The sequence below is a fragment of the Labeo rohita genome, chromosome 14, assembly GCF_022985175.1.
Source record: "Labeo rohita strain BAU-BD-2019 chromosome 14, IGBB_LRoh.1.0, whole genome shotgun sequence".
Taxonomy (NCBI): Eukaryota; Metazoa; Chordata; class Actinopteri; order Cypriniformes; family Cyprinidae; genus Labeo; species Labeo rohita.
In genome coordinates, this window is record NC_066882.1 from 8292863 (window position 1) to 8311083 (window position 18221).

At 36.1% G+C, this 18221-nt stretch overlaps 1 protein-coding gene across 2 annotated transcripts; it reads left to right on the forward strand.

Moving 5' to 3' along the window:
• The first annotated feature begins 93 nt into the window (after positions 1-93).
• LOC127176128 (transmembrane 9 superfamily member 2) lies at positions 94-15911 on the forward strand. 2 transcript variants are annotated; one of them, XM_051127611.1, is made up of 18 exons: positions 94-364; positions 576-643; positions 727-820; positions 1090-1217; positions 1392-1521; positions 3274-3401; positions 3676-3787; positions 3867-3946; positions 4051-4156; positions 4459-4500; positions 4793-4925; positions 6999-7118; positions 9351-9408; positions 9513-9672; positions 9948-10099; positions 10189-10300; positions 10567-10738; positions 14505-15911. In XM_051127611.1, exons 1-18 carry the CDS (start codon positions 236-238, stop codon positions 14570-14572), a joined length of 1992 nt encoding a protein of 663 aa, XP_050983568.1. In that variant the 5' UTR covers positions 94-235; the 3' UTR covers positions 14573-15911. The 2 variants fall into 2 exon arrangements, with proteins under 2 accessions (XP_050983568.1, XP_050983569.1); XM_051127612.1 differs by lacking the exon at positions 4459-4500.
• Positions 15912-18221: the final 2310 nt, after the last annotated feature.

Consider the following 18221-nt stretch of genomic DNA (forward strand, 5'->3'; position numbering starts at 1 on the left):
CTGTCATTAATCCAGACATCTGTGTATCAGTGGCGTAGACGAACTGGAGGAGGGGCCACCGGTGGGCGGAGCTAGGCGCACAGTAAGGAAGTGACTCCGATACAAATCTTTCTTGAGTCACTAGCAGCCGCGAGCTCGTTGTCTTGGTGATATTCCGTGTGAACTGTCGCCGGTTAGTTTTATGGTTTGCTCCAGCCGAGTCAACCGGGATCCTCGCGGGACGCTGCTTTGAAACATGAAGTCCTTAAATTCGCGTTTTATATTTTGCCTGAGTTTAACCCTAGTCAGCTCAAGCTTTGGATTCTATCTTCCGGGTTTAGCACCAGTCAGTTTTTGCGAGAAAGAAGATGCGAAGGAATGTCAGGTGAGCTTTTGCTGTCCCGTACTTATTATTATACTTCCGTGTTCAGACAGTTGAGGCGTAACGAATAAAATAATAGTTTAGACACTGAGTTAATAAGCAAATTCGTGTTCAACATGACAAACGTGTTATTAAACAATCTCAGTTCTATATGAAATGCCTAAAATATGATTAATAGTCAACTGTCCTCTTTACCCTGCTGTCATTCCCACAGAAAGAGATACAGCTGTTTGTGAATAGGCTGGACTCAGTAGAATCAGTTCTGCCTTATGAATATGATGCGTAAGTATTTTTGACCATTACAGTGTTAGCTTTATTATATCTGCATGCATTTCTATACAAGGACTAATCACTTTTTGCTTTAGGTTTGATTTTTGCAAAGATTTGGATGAAAGAAGGCCCTCAGAGAACCTTGGGCAGGTGTTATTTGGAGAAAGAATAGAGACATCACCTTACAAGGTAAAAGATTGAATTATGTTTTTTTTTTTGTTTGATCTGTCTTACTCATTGTCATTTAATATCAGTTTGCCGGTGATATTTAGAAGATACACCTTGCTCATTGAGAGCTGACATCCTGTTTGTCAAGTTTTACTAGTTGCAGCTGCATCTGTCAGACAAAGACACTTTTTTCTTGTGTGTTTTGTTTGATTTATTATATTTTCATAACGTTAGTGCTTCTCATGTAATGGATGGATCCTTCATATACTGATTTTAGAAATTCTCCTTAGTTTTCTTTTAAGGCTGACAAGGCTTGTGTGAAGGTCTGCACCAAAACGTATGATACAGGTTCAAAAGAAGACAAGTTAAAGTTGGACTTCTTAAAAAAAGGAATGGAGCTGAATTACCAGCACCACTGGTAAGTCTAGATGCAATGCCTGTGGTAGGTGTGGTAGCAGTAACAAACTAAAAATTGTGCGATCTTGCTTTGACAGTTGTAAAGATACAATACCAATTTGTCGTCGAAGGGTTTGCCGTGTAGTTTTTTGATGGTCACCCGTGGATTTGGTTTATTCTTAAACTTGTTTTGCAGGATTGTTGACAACATGCCAGTGACATGGTGTTATATCATAGAGGACAACCAGAAAGTTTGCAACCCAGGATTTCCAGTTGGATGTCTAGTAAACCAAGAAGGAAAGCCAAAGGATGCCTGTGTGATAAATGTAAGAGAGACAGACTGTGATGAGATAAATGTGATAGGCTGAAAAGTTGGGATGAGTAGTTGTTTTTTTTATTTACTGCAATGAAAACATTATACATTTTGTATTCAACTGATTGTTGGAAATAGACAGGCTGTAATCCCTGTTTTGACTTTGGATGGTAGTACAATTGAAGTCAGAAGTTTACATACACCTTGAAGAATCTGCAGAATGTTAATTATTTTACCAAAATAAGAGGGATTAAACAAAATGCATGTTTTTTTTATTTTATTTAGTACTGACCTGAATAAGATATTTCACATAAAAGACATTTACATATGGCCCACAAGAGAAAGTAATAGTTGCATTTATAAAAATGACACCGTTCATAAGTTTACATACACTAGATTCTTAATACTGTGTGGTTACCTGAATGATCCACAGCTGTTTTTTTTTGTTTAGTGATAGTTTGTTCTGAACAGTTAAGCTGCCCGCTGTTCTTCAGATAAATCATTCAGGTCCCACAGATTGTTTTTTCAGCATTTTTGTGTATTTGAACCCTTTCTAACAATGACTGTATGATTTATGATTTTGAGACCCATCTTTTCCCAACTGCGGACAACTGAGGAACTCATATGCAACTATTACAGAAGGTTCAAACGCTCACTGATGCTCCAGAAGGAAACATGCATTAAGTGAGAACTTTTTGAATTTGAAGATCAGGGTAAATATGTAATTTGATAAGCGTTTGAACCTTCTGTAATAGTTGCATATGAGTCCCTCTATTGTCCTAAGAATGAAAAAGGGCTCTAATACAAAATGCTTAAAAACCAAAGAATTTGTGGGACCTGAAGGATTTTTCTGAAGAACAGCGGGCAGTTTAACTGTTCAGGACAAACAAGGGACTCATGGACATATAACAAAAAAACAAAACAAAAACAAGGTGTAGATAATTCAGGTAACAACACCGTAATAAGAATTTTTTGAATGGGGTCGTTTTTATAAATTCAACTATTATTTTCTCTTGTGGACTATATGTAAATGTCTTTTATGTGAAATATCTTCTTCAGGTCAGTACTAAATAAAAAATAACATGCATTTTGTATGATCCTTCTTATTTTGGTAAAATAATTAACATTTTGCAGATTCTGCAAGGTGTATGTAAACTTTTGACTTCAACTGTACATGCATTTGATGTGTTTAAAATTCCTACTTTTCAGGCACGGTTCAGTTCATGTTTGGTAAAGAGTTTCTTAAACATCTAATACATCAAATGTCATGAGATTTGTTGTATTTTTGGAATGGATTCAAAATGAACCAACTATTTTGGTTCCTGAATCCTATATTGGTTTATTACTGACAAGTTTTTCAAAATAAAATGGACTCTTCTCACATTTCACAGAAGGAAGTCATAATAGTTGGCAAACGTTTGTGAACAGAAACTACAACAAATAGCATTCTTGTGTTCCTATTGTATTTCTATGAGTTAACAAAAGAGGAATACATATAGAGAGACTGATCATGTGAGTTGGAAGAGAGAAAGTTGTCACATTTGCTATCACTTCATCAGCTGTTAGAAACACTTAACATAACATAATATAATAATATAAAATACAATATCAAGAACAAAATAGTGAAACAATTGCTAATTAATACAATTTTAGTATATTTTTTCCAAAATAAGTCTGTATTAGTAACCAAAGGCTTTAGTAAAAGAGGTAGAGAGATGTCTTTTTGATTTGTACTTTTGACATGATTTTGTATCCACTCTTTTAGGCTGAATTCAACAGGAAGAACACTTTTTATATTTTCAACCACGTGGACATCACCATAGTTTACCACAGTGGAGATGAAACAAATGGGATGAATGCACGACTTGTGGCGGCAACACTGGAACCAAGGAGGTGTGATTTTGCAATTGTAACTAACTTGACTGGAAATGGTGTCCTTAAGACCTAATTTTAGGTCTTGCTCCACTTTCTGTGGGCCTGTGTTTTTCAAATTTCATATTTAAATAGCAGAAAAAGTTAGGCATAGTGACACCTGCTTGCAAGCAGAGTTCAATAAGAAAACCAAGCAAATATTTACTTTAATGCACGTGGATTATAACAATAGACTTATCTCATCCGTAGTACAGTTTGTTAGATAAGAATCATACATATGTTGTCTGTTGGACAGCATCAAGCATAGTGATGACGTCAATCCAACGTGTGATGGCACTCCAATGGACATTCCAGCAGAATTCAGCAGTAATCTCAAAATCACCTACTCTTATTCAGTTACATTTAAGGTATGTTTGCTTATAGAGTGATTACAATGAAATGGTTAGAAAGAACAATGTGTAATAGAGTTTTTTTCCTCTTTTTTAGCAAAATGATGACATTAGGTGGGCTTCTCGATGGGATTACATTTTGGTTTCCATGCCTCACACCAACATCCAGTGGTTCAGGTGAGCACAAGCTGGTTGAAAATATCATACAATCAAGAATAAGAAGGCTCGTCTTTCCATATATCCATACTTATTAATGGCCCATCTTAATTTTATTTTTTCAGCATCATGAACTCATTGGTCATTGTGCTCTTCCTGTCTGGCATGGTGGCCATGATCATGCTGAGAACTTTGCACAAGGATATTGCCCGGTACAACCAGCTGGATCAGGTAATTTGAATTTACTTTGTATCTAATTTCTGCTTTATCTAGATAACAGAAGAAGTGAATGATTTCATAACGTCACCAACGTGTCTTGTGTCAACAGAGCTGACACTCCCATACAAGCACAAAGTGTCGAGAGCAAATTTCAAGTTAATTTATTATGTTTGCTTTATGAAGTTATGTAGATCCTAATCCTCAAGCACAGACAGGCCGACAACTTTCAGTGTTTCAGTGTGGTCTTATTTTTCTCATATTAATACCCATAAGAATACCTCCAGTCAAATTATCCTCTGTTGTGACATTCACAGGCAGACTGGGTTAAGATCCCTCCAGCTGCAAACGTTACCTATGTAAGCTTATTAGCTTATATTGTCAATGGTGATTATAATTTGGTGATTGTTTGGCTTCGGGAACTTGCTAAAAGAAGTGTAAATATAAATTACCATGCTCACCAATCAAGGAAAAAAATGAATGATGCTGTTTTGCAATGAATAGATAATGTCAATGATAATTCATATGTGGTACATACCATCTTCTGTTCCTTTACAATTTAATTTATTGCATTTGGCGAGAGGAAATAATGATTTATCGGATGTCAGTCACCTGAGGTCATATTGTGATTTATTGTTATATTTCCTCCAGGAAGAAGCCCAGGAGGAGTCTGGCTGGAAGCAGGTTCATGGTGATGTGTTCAGGCCGCCCAGGATGGGCATGCTTCTGTCTGTCTTCCTGGGACAGGGCACTCAGGTCTTCATCATGACCTTCATCACCCTTTGTAAGTGCATTGGAACAGAAATTACTTAAATAACCTGGAGATTCTGTATTGTACAAACTAAACTTAAAGGATTACTTCTCTAAAACTTTGACAATGGTTGCATGTTGAATGCATCATGTAAATGCCAGAAATGTTAACTTCCAGAATAAAAATGTCCTGATAATTTACTCACCTCTTTGTTCTCCAAGATGTTCGTGTATTTCTTTCTTCAGTCGAACAGAAATTAAAGGAGAAGTCCACTTCCAAAACAAAGCTTCACATATAATGTACTCACCCCCTTGTCATCCAAGATGTTCATGTCTTTCTTTCTTCAGTCGTAAAGAAATTATGTTGTTTGAGGAAACATTCTGCATTTTTCTCCATATAATGGACTGATATGGTTCCCCGATTTTGAACTTCCAAAATGCAGTTTAAATGCGGCTTTAAACGATCCCAGATGTGGTTGTAAACGATCCCAGCCGAGAAAGAAGGGTCTTATCTAGTGAAACGATCGGTTATTTTCATTAAAAAATACAATTTAAATACTTTTTTTCATCTCAAACGCTCATCTTGCCTTGCTCTCCCTGAACTCTGTGTATTCTGGCTCAAGACAGTTAGGGTATGTCGAAAAACTCCCTCAACTTCAAAAATCATTTCAAAATCATCCTACTTCACTGCAGAAGTACAGACCCAGCCTTTGCAAAGTGAAGATTGAACACCCTTAACAAAAAAGGTAAAACAGCAATATAGGACGATTTCGAAGTTGAGGGAGACCATAGGAGTTTTTCGACATACCCTAACTGTCATGAACCGGAACAAAAACAATCCAGGCAGAGTAAGACAAGACGAGCGTTTGGCATTAAATAGTATAAAAATTGTATTATTTTTTTTAAATAACCGATCGTTTTGCTAGATAAGACCCTTCTTTCTCGACTGGGATCATTTACAACCGCATTTGGGATCGTTTGAAGCTGCATTTAAACTGCATTTTGGAAGTTCAAACTTGGGGCACCATAGAAGTACACTATATGGAGAAAAATGCTGAAATGTTTTCCTCAAGAAACATAATTTCTTTACGACTGAAGAAAGAAAGACATGAACATCGTGGATGACAAGGGGGTGAGTAAATTATTTGTAAATGGTTGTTCTGGAAGTGGAGTTCTCCTTTAAGGTTTTTGAGAAAAACATTCTAGGATTTTTCTCCATATAGCGGACTTCAGTGGGACCCAACAGGTTGAAGGTCCAAAAATGCAGCTTCAAAGGGCTCTACACAATCCCAGCCAAGGAATAAGGGTTTTATCTAGTGAAACGTTTTTTTTTTTTAAATTACAATTTATATACTTTTTAACCACAAATTCTGATCTTGCACTAGCTCTGTGATCCGCGTCTTCATGCATTGTGAAATCATGTTAGAAAAGTCACACTTTAGTTTAGAAAGGTAGGGTAGGGCAAAAACTCATTTTCTCCTCCAACTTCAAAATTGTCAGACGTCGTTGTTTTGTCTTTTTTGTAAAGGGCGTTTTATTTCCTTTGCACGTTCGCTTTGTAAACACTGGGTCGGTACTTCTGCCTACGTCACACGTGCGTGATTACGTAATGCGTGAGGTTGAGCTATAGCAAGACGAGCATTTGTGGTTAAAGTATAGAAATTTACATTTTTTTTAGAAAGTGACCAGTCATTTTACTAGATAAGACCCTTATTCCTCGGCTGGGATTGTATAGAGCCCTTTGAAGCTGCACTGAAACTGCAGTTTGGACCTTCAACCCGCTGGGCACCATTGAGGTCCATTATAAGGAGAAAACTCCTGGAATGTTTTCCTCAAAAACCTAAATTTCATCTCAACTGAAGAAAGACATAAACATCTTGGATGACATAGGTGTGAGTAAATTATCAGGAAATTTTTATTTTACAAGTGAAGTAATCCTTTAACTTTTCTCCACTAAATCATTATTTTTAATTAGTTTTTTTATGCATAATATGCGTTGTGATCAGTTGAAATAGTTGTACACCTTTTGGTAGTTTGTTATTTCATATTACTGTTAAAATAGCATTAAAATAGCAACTAAAGAGGTCAATCCTGCTTTTCTCTTTAGTCTTGGCCTGTCTGGGATTCCTGTCTCCAGCCAACAGAGGGGCTCTCATGACATGTGCAGTGGTGTTGTGGGTTCTGCTTGGCACACCTGCTGGATATGTGTCTTCCAGACTCTATAAGAGTAAGGAAATATAACACTTATTTTACCTTATATTTATCTGGAATCATTGTGCAATTCTTTTTTGTTCAGTTCATTTCCTGCATTTTATTGAGGGAAAGATACTAAGTCCACCTTAAATATGTTACAAATTAATCAGAATGAACTTTATTGCCAAGAAAGCTTACTCAAACAAGGAAATTTGTCTTGCTGAGAGGAGTTTCCAGTGCAGAAAAAATACAGACATGCCTGAGAATAAAGGCAATGAAACAACATAACACAATAATAAAAAAAATTAGAAAATTCACAATAGAATTGTGCAGAGGTGGACATTAGTGAAGTGTTTTTACTTTACTCATGTAAATTTAAAAAGTATTTGTACTTCACAACATTCCAAAGCATAATATCATACTTTTTGCTGCACTACATTTTATAAATAAAAGTTTTTTTTATCTTAATATTTAAGAACAAGGTAGTACTTTCTTGTACTCAAGTAAATTACTTCTACTTGAGTAAATGTAAGAAAGTACTAGATTTCTAATGTAATTAAGTATTAAATGATATCTAATATGAAATGTAGTGCAGTAAAAAGTACAATATTATGCTTTAGAATAGTGTTTCTCAACGGGGGCGGTACCGCCCCCCAGAGAGCATCGGGGGGTTGCTGCAAGCAATATGTTTAAAAGGGGGGCGCTGATCTGTTCTTGGGGGGCGTTTGGTTAAGACGAGTTTACACCAAAGATGTATGAGCTGAAACTTGCAAAAGAAAATGGTCTGTCACACCCTAACGCTGTCTCTACAACTTATCGGTAGCACAAGTATGTCAGAAATAGAACGCGGCATCCGTTTACTTGTCACTGAACGACTGATTATAACGGGATCTATGTGCTTTAACACAACATGTCGAGCTGTTCGCGGCCAGTGTAGTAGTGTTACATTAGTGTTAGCTGCTAGTTTAAAAGAATACTCCTGCTTCTAGACTAGACGGTGTATCATTTCCTTAGCAAACCACACTGACAAAAAAAGCAAGAGTTGAAATTTATTTGAACAAATATATAAATCAGGACAGCACTAAAATAGTAACTATTTTAAAAATTCTATAACCTTTTCACTTTTATTTTGCCTCTGTCCCAACTTTTTTTGGGGTGTGATGCATACTTAAAAAAAAAAAAAAAAAAAAAAAAAAAGTGTTTATGTTCACAAAAATACATTTAAGTTGGCCAGTGGAAACTTTGGAAATCTTTTCTTTGTACTTTTGTCAAATAAATAAAAGTTAAATAGAATTAACAAATCACAGATTTTCTAATTTTACAAAACGTCCCAACTTTTCTAGAATTAGGATTGTACTTAGTTTTTGTAATCAAACTTTGAAATATTCTCACAAAATCTATGAAATATAGTAAAGTGGGGTTTACATTTCTTCTATTTGCATGTGTAAATGTGGTATTTACCAACCAAAATAACAATGTCCACTATGTCAGAAAAAAGGGAATCCAATATATTCCCCAAAACATGGTATTTTCTAAAACTAAGGGATAAATATTAATTTGTACTGAAAGCTAACTGAAAACATCCAAACATATCACATCAGTAAAAAGGTGTTCAAGAGTTCCAGGAATGGAAGAACAAACTAAAATCTCTTCTGTAAAAATGTCCCTGTAGATGTTCTAAACAGGAATTTTTATTTAGTCTTTTTAAATTTGAGGCAACAAGATATATCCGCATCTCAACAACACTAAAGCTGTAGCAATGAAAACCACCAACATGCTTAAAAACTCTGTAAATAAATGTTATTACACTTATTTTTAAATAATTTACTGTAAAAAAAGTATTTTTTGATCAATTTAATGCATCCTTGAAATAAAATAATTTCCTAAAAATCATAATGACCCCATACATTTGAATTACTTTAAATATAGTAACAGTCCTCATTATAAACATAAAAATAATAATAACCAACTTTAATATTCAGTGAGAGCAGTTAGACTGTGAATTATTTGATAGGGGGCGGTGAGGGACCTGGATAATGGGTAGGGGGGCGCTGGCCCAAAAAAGGTTGAGAACCACAGCTTTAGAATGTTGTGAAGTAAAGTTTTCTAAGGAGAACACTTGAAAAGTACTTTTAAAGCAGAGTAAAAATACTTCACTATTGTCCGCCTCTGGAATTGTGAACGTACAGATATGTTATTTAGTTTTGAGAGACCCCGTTGGCAGTTCTAATATTAATTGCTTCCTCAATTTCCTCTGTTTCATCAGCTTTCGGTGGTGAAAACTGGAAAACCAATGTTCTTCTCACCGCCTTTTTGTGTCCTGGGTAAGCTGAATACTCTCTTCATTACGAACAGTAATATATTTCCTGACAGCAGGAATAAAATGCTGCATGCCAGGATGCAGTTTCAGTATGCTGTGTTTTTGCAGGATTGTGTTTGTGGATTTCTTCTTCATGAATCTGATCCTGTGGGTAGAGGGCTCCTCCGCTGCAGTTCCCTTTGGTACACTGGTCGCCATCCTGGCACTGTGGTTTGGCATCTCTGTTCCTCTCACTTTTGTGGGTGCATACTTCGGCTTCAAAAAACCAGTGAGTATGTCTTCCCAAACAGACCAGTTGTTCTTTCAGCAATGTACATTTTTATTTCCTGGCATTCCGACAGGTGCTAATTCCACACTAGGAAACAATATTTAATAATCAAATCACAGATTTTGATACTCTTTTGCAATCCTATTTGTGTATTTCTAAGTATTTTAAAATATCTCTTTGAATCAGCTGTTATTGAGTTTCCCATCTGTGTGAGCTTTGCTTTGGCACGCTGTCATGCATGATGTGGGTGTGTTTTTATTTTCCTGTTTTAACAGGGCATTGAGCCACCAGTGCGAACAAACCAGATCCCACGCCAAATTCCTCAGCAGTCCTTCTTCACCAAACCCTTGCCTGGCATCATCATGGGCGGCATCCTGCCCTTCGGCTGCATTTTCATCCAGCTCTTTTTCATCCTCAACAGCATCTGGTATGGTTTGAAATCATATCATGCTGAAATGCGCTGATGTGAGAAGTGATGTTTTGATCCTAATGTTGCATTTAAATGTTTCTCTGCAGGTCTCATCAGATGTATTACATGTTTGGTTTCCTTTTCCTGGTCTTCATCATCCTGGTCATTACTTGCTCTGAGGCAACCGTTCTGCTCTGCTACTTCCATTTATGTGCAGAGGTGAGATTGGACAGTTTTTAAACAAAACTAATTTAAATGTAACATTTTGTTTGTGTTTACTGGTTCTTATTCATCTTCAGAAACAACTAAGTCATAGACTTTATACTGACATCTATGTGGTGTGGTCTCGCTTAATTTATTTTTTTTAAGGCCACTGAGTCTTTTTTTTTTTTTGGAACATTTGTCAAAAGTGCTTTTATTATTTAGTTTAATAATTGCTGGTGTGTTAAACTATTATTTAAAGCCTTCTTATTTGTATTTGACAGGATTACCACTGGTGGTGGCGATCATTCCTGACCAGCGGTTTCACAGCAGTGTATCTGTTTATCTACGCAGTGCATTACTTTTTCTCAAAACTACAAATCATAGGGGCTGCGAGCACCTTCCTCTACTTTGGTTACACCTTGATCATGGTGCTCATTTTCTTCATTTTTACAGGTATGTGAAAGATGGTCTTATTAGGTTTAGTTATATAATATATTTGGTGACACTTTACAATTAGTTTCATTAGTTTACATCAGCTAACTACTTTAACATGAACTAAGAGTGAACAATACTTCTACAGCATTTATTAATCTTAGTTAATGTTAATTTCAGTATTTACTAATGCATCATTAAAATGAAAAGTTGTGCTTGTTAACATTTATTAATGCACGGTGAATTAACATGAACTAACAATGAACAACTGTATTTTCATTAACTAACATTAACAAAGATTAATAAATACTGTAATAAATGTAATGTTCATTGTTTGTTCATGTTAGTTAATACATTAACTAACATTAACCTAATGGAACCTTATGGCAAAGTGTTACTGAATGTTTTCATGTTTATATACACTTTGTGATTGAAGCAGGGAACTTTTTTTCAGCCAAATCCATTTGAAAATATTCACTTGAATTACCACCTGAAATTTTAATAATAACATTTCAACAATTTGACATTTGTATGTTTGTGTTTCTCTAAATGTGGTTAATGGTCACATAACATGCAAGTAAAGAAATAAATTTTTTAATTAGCATAATTATAATACTATAATTTAGATATTGTTTATTTTATCTCACATATAATAATAATAATAATAATAATAATAATAATAATAATAATAATAATAATAATTATTATTATTATTATTATTATTATTATTTTTTTGTATTTTATTTAATTTTCAGCCCCGGTTTGTGAAACCCTGAATTAGAGAATAGATTTGTGTCATGACCTACTTGAGAAAAAGAGGTTAAAGTTACATTTATTCTTTCATCACAGGTGAATAAAGCAATACACTGTGCCATTCACTGTTTTTCAGCAACAGAGTGAATCTACCTCAAACAGCAAAATAAATCATACTTTTAATTTTATCTTGCAGTCTAAATTTGAATTCAGTCTTTCTATTTAGTTGCAGTCTTTGTTGTGTTGTCTTCACTGGCTATAATCAAAAACAAGCATACAGCGCATGTAGTCTGTTCCACAAACTAATGACGAATCCTACACGGAATGACCTTTCACTGGATACACCTCCTCAATCAAATGACCTGTTTAACCGTTAACCGGTTTACAGTAAATTGCTATACTGACACTGCAGTACAAGAACAATGTGTAACCATTGAGCACAGAGCTAAGTGTGTACCATTTACCATGTTTACACTACAGAGTAGGGTTGCATTAGCCGTGCTTACGTTCTTAGTAAAATAGGAATGTAGAGGCTTAGTAACTGTTAACTACTTTGTAATTAACTAATTATGTTCTTTATTCGGTTGTACCATTTGTTCTTAAAAGGATAGTTTACCCAAAAATTAAAATTCTGTCGTTAATTACGCATCCTCATGTTGTTCCAAACCTGTAAGACCTTCGTTTATTTTCAGAACACAAATTAAGGTATTTTTGATGAAATCCGAGAGCTTTCTGACCCTGCATAGGCAGCAATGCAACTACAACATTCAAAGCCAAGAAAGGTAGTAAGGATATTGTTAAAATAGTCCACGTGACGTCAGTGGTTCAACCTTAATTTTATAAAGCTGCGAGAATACTTTTTGTGCACAAACTTTTTTTTCTCTTCTGTGTCAGTTGAAGACTTGTTGAATAAAGTCGTTATTTTTGTTTACATTGCGCATAAAAGGTATACTCGTAGCCTTGTAAAATTAAGGTTGAACCACTGATGTCACATGGACTATTTGTGACCCTGGACCATAAAACCAGTCATAAGTAGCACAAGTATATTTGTAGCAATAGCCAAAAATACATTGTATGGGTCAAAATTTTAGATTTTTCTTTTATGCCAAAAATCTTTAGCATATTAAGTAAATTATGATCAAGTACCATGAAGATATTTTGTAAACTTACTACTGTAAATATATCAGAACTTATTTTTTGATTAAAAATATGCAATGCTGAGAACTTAATTTGGACAACTTTAAAGACGATTTTTCTCAATATTTAGATTTTATTTTTTTTTGCACCCTCAGATTCCAGATTTTCAAATAGTTGTCTCTCAGCCAAATTTTGTCCTATCGTAAGAAAACATACATCAATGGAAAGCTTATTTATTAGCTTTCAGATGATGTATAAATCTCAATTTCAAACAAACGACCCTTATGACTGGTTTTGTGGGCCAGGGTCACATTTTATGTCTTTACTACCTTTCTGGGCCTTGAACGTGTCAGTTGCGTCTATGCAGAGTCAGAAAGCTGTCAGATTTCATCAAAAATCTTAATTTGTGTTCCAAAGATAAACAAAGATCCTACGGGTTTGAAACGACATTAAGTTGAGTAATTAACAACAGAATTTTTATTTTTAGGTGAACTATCCCTTTAAGGCAAAATATAGCTAGAGCTCTCTGTAAAGTGACCTCAGTGATTCCATAGCAGTCTTGAAATACGTGAGCATAAGTTGTGTTTGTCTTATATAAATATTTTTACAGTGCAAACATATTTAGTATTATTGTATTATTGTATTATTGTATCATGTTCCTAAAAGTTAATATTGTAGTATTGCATCCTGTTCCGGAAAGTCAGTGCTTTCTGTGGATAGTGTAACATGTAAAATGTTTGCCTTATTTTGCTACACCTACAATATCATGTTGGTGTGTTTGATGCTGTAGTTTATCTCCCTTCTGGTCCTTTTGTTTGGCTGGTGACCAGTTCTAGTTGGTTTGTTCCTGCCCGGTGGGTCATGCTTTGTTTAGGCAGAGGGTAATTGGGACACTTATAAATATTCCTCATCTTTTATTGTTGTTGTTGAAAGACAGCGGCGCTCCCTCTGGCCTTAATCAAATCTGTCGCTTCCCCTCATTGATATGCTGAGGCGGAGGTGGCGAGAGATGGCCAGCTGTCTGCCAGCTGTAAACAGCTGTTGGTTGATAGCATCTACACATGCTTACTTGTTTCTCCCCAAATGGCAGGTAAATGTCTTTTCTAGCTTTGTAGCATGTGTTTTCCTCACCCAGCGTGAAGCAAAGTGATTTACAACTGTACAACACAAGCTCCTCGGTGACGATGCTTTGACATTTCATGTAGAACCTTTACAAAAACCCTCCAGATTATCCAGCGTAATTGCAGCAATTCTCACGGCTTTGCTTTGAATGATGGGAAACCACCGTCATCGGTTTTCTGAGTGGATATTAGCCACAATCTATCTGTTGCCATGGATTCTACTAGATGCTTTAGGATCCCTGGCTACGGCTGTTATGGCAACTTCCATGCACACTTGAGGGGTGAAAATGCAAGGCATGATTGAAACGAGGCTCGCTGGATCGCCATTACGCTCTCAGTGCCACATCTTAAAATAACGGTTCCCACAAATGGCTTGTTTTAGCCCAAGTGAAGATACAGCGAGAGCGTGTGTGGAAGGTGAGGGGGAGGACTGGGAATCGTGTGTATATAAATGCGTCTGAAAATAGATCTAGAGCGAAAGATTTCAATCAGACCTATTGTTGATTGGCTGTCACTGCCGCCCCAGTGATGATTAGATTAATCCTGTGCTTCATTACACTCCGCTCAGTTTGGCTGTGTCAGATAATTTGCTGCATTGAAACGCACTATTAATAGATGGTTATCTTATAAAATGCCAGCCAAATGACTTCAAATGTGGTTTTAATAAAGCACTGTTTCATAATGCATACACTGTGACACTTTGACATTTTTATGTTGGCCTGTGCTCTTCATTTTATTTCTTGCACTAATTCTCACACATTTCTTCTTCTGTGCAGGTACTATAGGCTTCTTCGCCTGCTTCTTGTTTGTAAATAAAATCTACAGCGTGCTGAAGGTGGACTAAGTGAGGGACATTTGGAGAACACCACAACATCGTCTTTTTACAAATCAGCTTTTATGTGGATATCTGAATTGACATTTAAATGAAGGTTGGTGTGTTTGGCTCAACTGTAATTCACTGACCTGTAGCAGGTGTGCGTGTGAACTCCAAAGACCCTTTTTCAGTGCTTTACTTGTCTCACGTTGCCTATGACTTCATTCCAGCTAAACCTACCACACTGAGAGCAGAAGCCCATATCTTATGTATAAAATTGTCTTAATATGCTTTTATACAGATCCAGATGTATGTTTTATTGGATCATCTGTAAAGACATAATTTGAATATTTAATACAATTCCTGTCCATGTTTTGGCTTTTGTACATTTTTGACAGATCAAATGGGACACAATTTTGGGTGCAGTCATATTTAGCTTTGTACAGCAAAATTCTGTGGGCTAAAAGCAGTCATCTTAATAAAAATCCACGCAATCCGTAATTTTGTGAGTGACACATAGGGCTGGACGATAAATCGAAAAGTAACTGAAATTCGTTTTTTTTTAAAAATCCTGTTAAAACCTTCACATTAAATGGGTCCTATTGCGCTTTTTCACTTTTTGAATTTTAGGCAGTGTGTGGTATGTATGTTAAGGATTAAAAAGATCTACAAAGTTACAAATCTTAAAGTACACTCCAAATGGAGACATTTAGTTTTTAAAAAATCCTTTTTGAAGAATTACAACGAATGGCTCAAACAGCAGCGTTGTTTTCCGGGTGTTGAGATGTCACAAATCACATTAGAATATCATTATAATAAATCCCGCCTACAGAAATTTGAATGGATGTGGGCTGGGTAGGGACGAGGTAGGGGATTAGCCTAACTTTAGCGATGCAGCACGGAGAGCCGCTTCTGGGACACTTCAACGAACCACGGTTTCGTGGTTTGTGACTAAAGTGGCCGCGATCTGCTCTGGTGGCCGTGTCGGAGCCATAACGCGCCACAGGCATGTGCAGTGTGTGGTAAGAGACTTATACTTATCAGTTATAACGCAAATGTTTTCTAAAATGCATGAACTTGCACTAGGCTAGGCTAGGCTAATCAGTAATGATGTTTTTTGATAATGTTAATGTTCTTTGCTTGTTTTCTGTAGCTGCTTTTTGAATAATTACGGAAATGTAAGCATTATAATTAGTAACTTACAATGTTTTTATTCAGTTGTTGTAATGTTAAATACAAATGAAGTCATATTAAAGGGGTCATCGGATGCAAAGTTCACTTTTCCATGTTGTTTGAACATTAATGTGTGTTGGCAGTGTATGTACACATCTACCCTATAATAAAAACACATGCAGTGGTTTTTGATTAATCTGTAAAAATAATATCCCCTTTTTCAAATCGAGCCATTCTCAGATGCGCCATCACACCGACAGAGGCTCCCACGATAGTTGATTGACATGAGCGTTTTACCTCAGACCTGCCTTAAATCAGCTGTAACATTGTTTTGATGCCGGAGCAAAGCGATTGAGGTGTTGTGTTTCTGGATGTAATAATGAACATAGTGGTCATCATTTACTTCCGACATCTGAGCCGCTGAAGATGCAGTGGATTACGTTTGTTTGTGAAGGGAATGCGGCTCCTGATCTACATATATCCGTCTATGTTCACGCTAATCATTCGTGATCCAGCTTCACTTACAGCAGAAGTGAGTATAAAGGGTTTTTTTTATGAATCTTTGCGATCACCTTCCTAATAATGTGCTAATTAGCAAGTTTAGCAGCTACACGCGGCTAAAGTAAACCGGCTCGTCACTCCAAAAAGAGAAGAGAGGGGCGGGGCGAGCAGAGCTCATTAACATTTAAAGCAACCTCGACCAGAACAGGATGATTTTTGCAGAGCTGATTTTGGCAAGGTAAAAAAGGTGTTATTTATACTACCATTGAGAAATTTTGCAAAGCATGTTATAGACTTTTCATTAAGACCCTAAAGAATCATATCAACTTGGAAAATGGGCATCCGATGACCCCTTTAAAAACATTAGGCTGCTTTTAGCCTTATGCTGGAGCTGATTTCGGGCAATGAAACTAAGTATGTAAATTTATTAAAATTAAATAAATGTATTGGCAATCTGGCAGGCTAATGATAGGACCCAACACCACTGTTGCGTCAGCTATACCTTAATATATCCTTACCTATAACGGAGCAGATGGAACTCGCTGCTTTGGCAAGGGGCGTGGCAGTACTGAAACACCGTCTAAGCTGTTCGCCAATCACAACACACTGGGACAGCTAACCAATCACAACACATTTTGTTTTTCGGAAGGTGGGCCTTCATCAAACCTAGAACTAATTGAGCCATTTGTGTCAGGCGAGAAAGGGGAGAAAGGTATTGTAATAATGTAAATTATGTAAGCATGCGAGCATGTTCTGTTACACCCCCAAAATAAAATTAAGACTTTGTAAAAGAGCATAATAGGACCCCTTTAAAAACACTACCGCTTGTGTGGTCAGCACTATATGGATGTGTATAACCGCTGTGCTCGCGTCTTTTGTAGTGTCTCGCAAGTGAGTGGAGTGTTTAAGACATCAAGTTAACAGAATTTAAACTTTTACACAGCGCTACTCATCAATGTGAGTTCCAAAACAGTGGACCAATCAGAAGACCACAGAGGCGGGGCAACGGAGACGAGGAAAAACACTCAATTGAGATTTTGATTTTAGGTCATATCGTCCAGCCCTAGTGATACGAGAAATCATTTCAAAGCAGATTCAGTTTGTTCATTTTGAGCTCACAAATCTGTCACAATATCAGTATAAAGCTGCTTGGTTTGAAAGTGACCTCTGAGTAAGAGGAGCTTCATGCATCGCTACATAAGTTTTGCTATTGCAACATTTTACCATGACTTGGTGAAATTTCACACAAAATACTCTACAGTCATTGTAATTGGATTCCATGTGATTGGGAGTTTCGCTTGAGGGCTAAAAAGTTTTGGATGTGACATGTTGACAACAGAAAGCTGCTTAGTTTGTTTCATGCATCGCACTGTTGACAATATACAATGGACCTTTATGCCCATGAAGTTTCACCTCTTTCTCTAATGTGACTGCACTTTAAAGGAATAGTTCACCCAAAAATTAACATTTTATTATTTACTCACCCTCATGTCATTCCAAACCTGTATACATTTCTTATGTTGAACATAAAAGAAGATATTTTGAAGAATGCTGGTAATCAAACAGTTTATGGTACCCATTGGCTTCCATAGTATTTATTTTCCTACTATGGAAGTTAATGGGGACCAGCAACCGTTTGGTTCTTCAAAATATTTTTTATCTGATATTTTACCTAAATATTTGATTTTTGGGTGAGTTCTTCCTTGGCATATAAAACCATACCACAGGAACCTCTATAATGTCACCTGTTGGTGATTATCAGTAATATTTTTACTTGGTTGTTAGTAGCATAAAATGACTTTGTTTTGCTTTTATTGTTTTATCTTGCTGAAAAATTGTTTTTTTTTATGGAATGAAGGAAATTGAATGGTTAAGAAGCACATTTTTTGCTATAGGACTCTTTTATACAAGTAATAATATCTAAATAATGAGAGATATTTAGCGATTTTATACTTTGTAAATTATTTAAATGTAATTACGTTTGGACAAACTACATGCTTGCATG

What these genes read in the sequence shown, in the direction of transcription:
- LOC127176128 (XM_051127611.1), top strand. Translation starts at nt 236, where the DNA reads ATGAAGTCCTTAAATTCGCGTTTTATATTTTGCCTGAGTTTAACCCTA. An exon ending in CAGCTGCAAACGTTACCTAT is followed by an intron (nt 4,501 to 4,792) that starts GTAAGCTTATTA and finishes TATTTCCTCCAG; the next exon opens with GAAGAAGCCCAGGAGGAGTC. An exon ending in CATTTTCTTCATTTTTACAG is followed by an intron (nt 10,739 to 14,504) that starts GTATGTGAAAGA and finishes TCTTCTGTGCAG; the next exon opens with GTACTATAGGCTTCTTCGCC.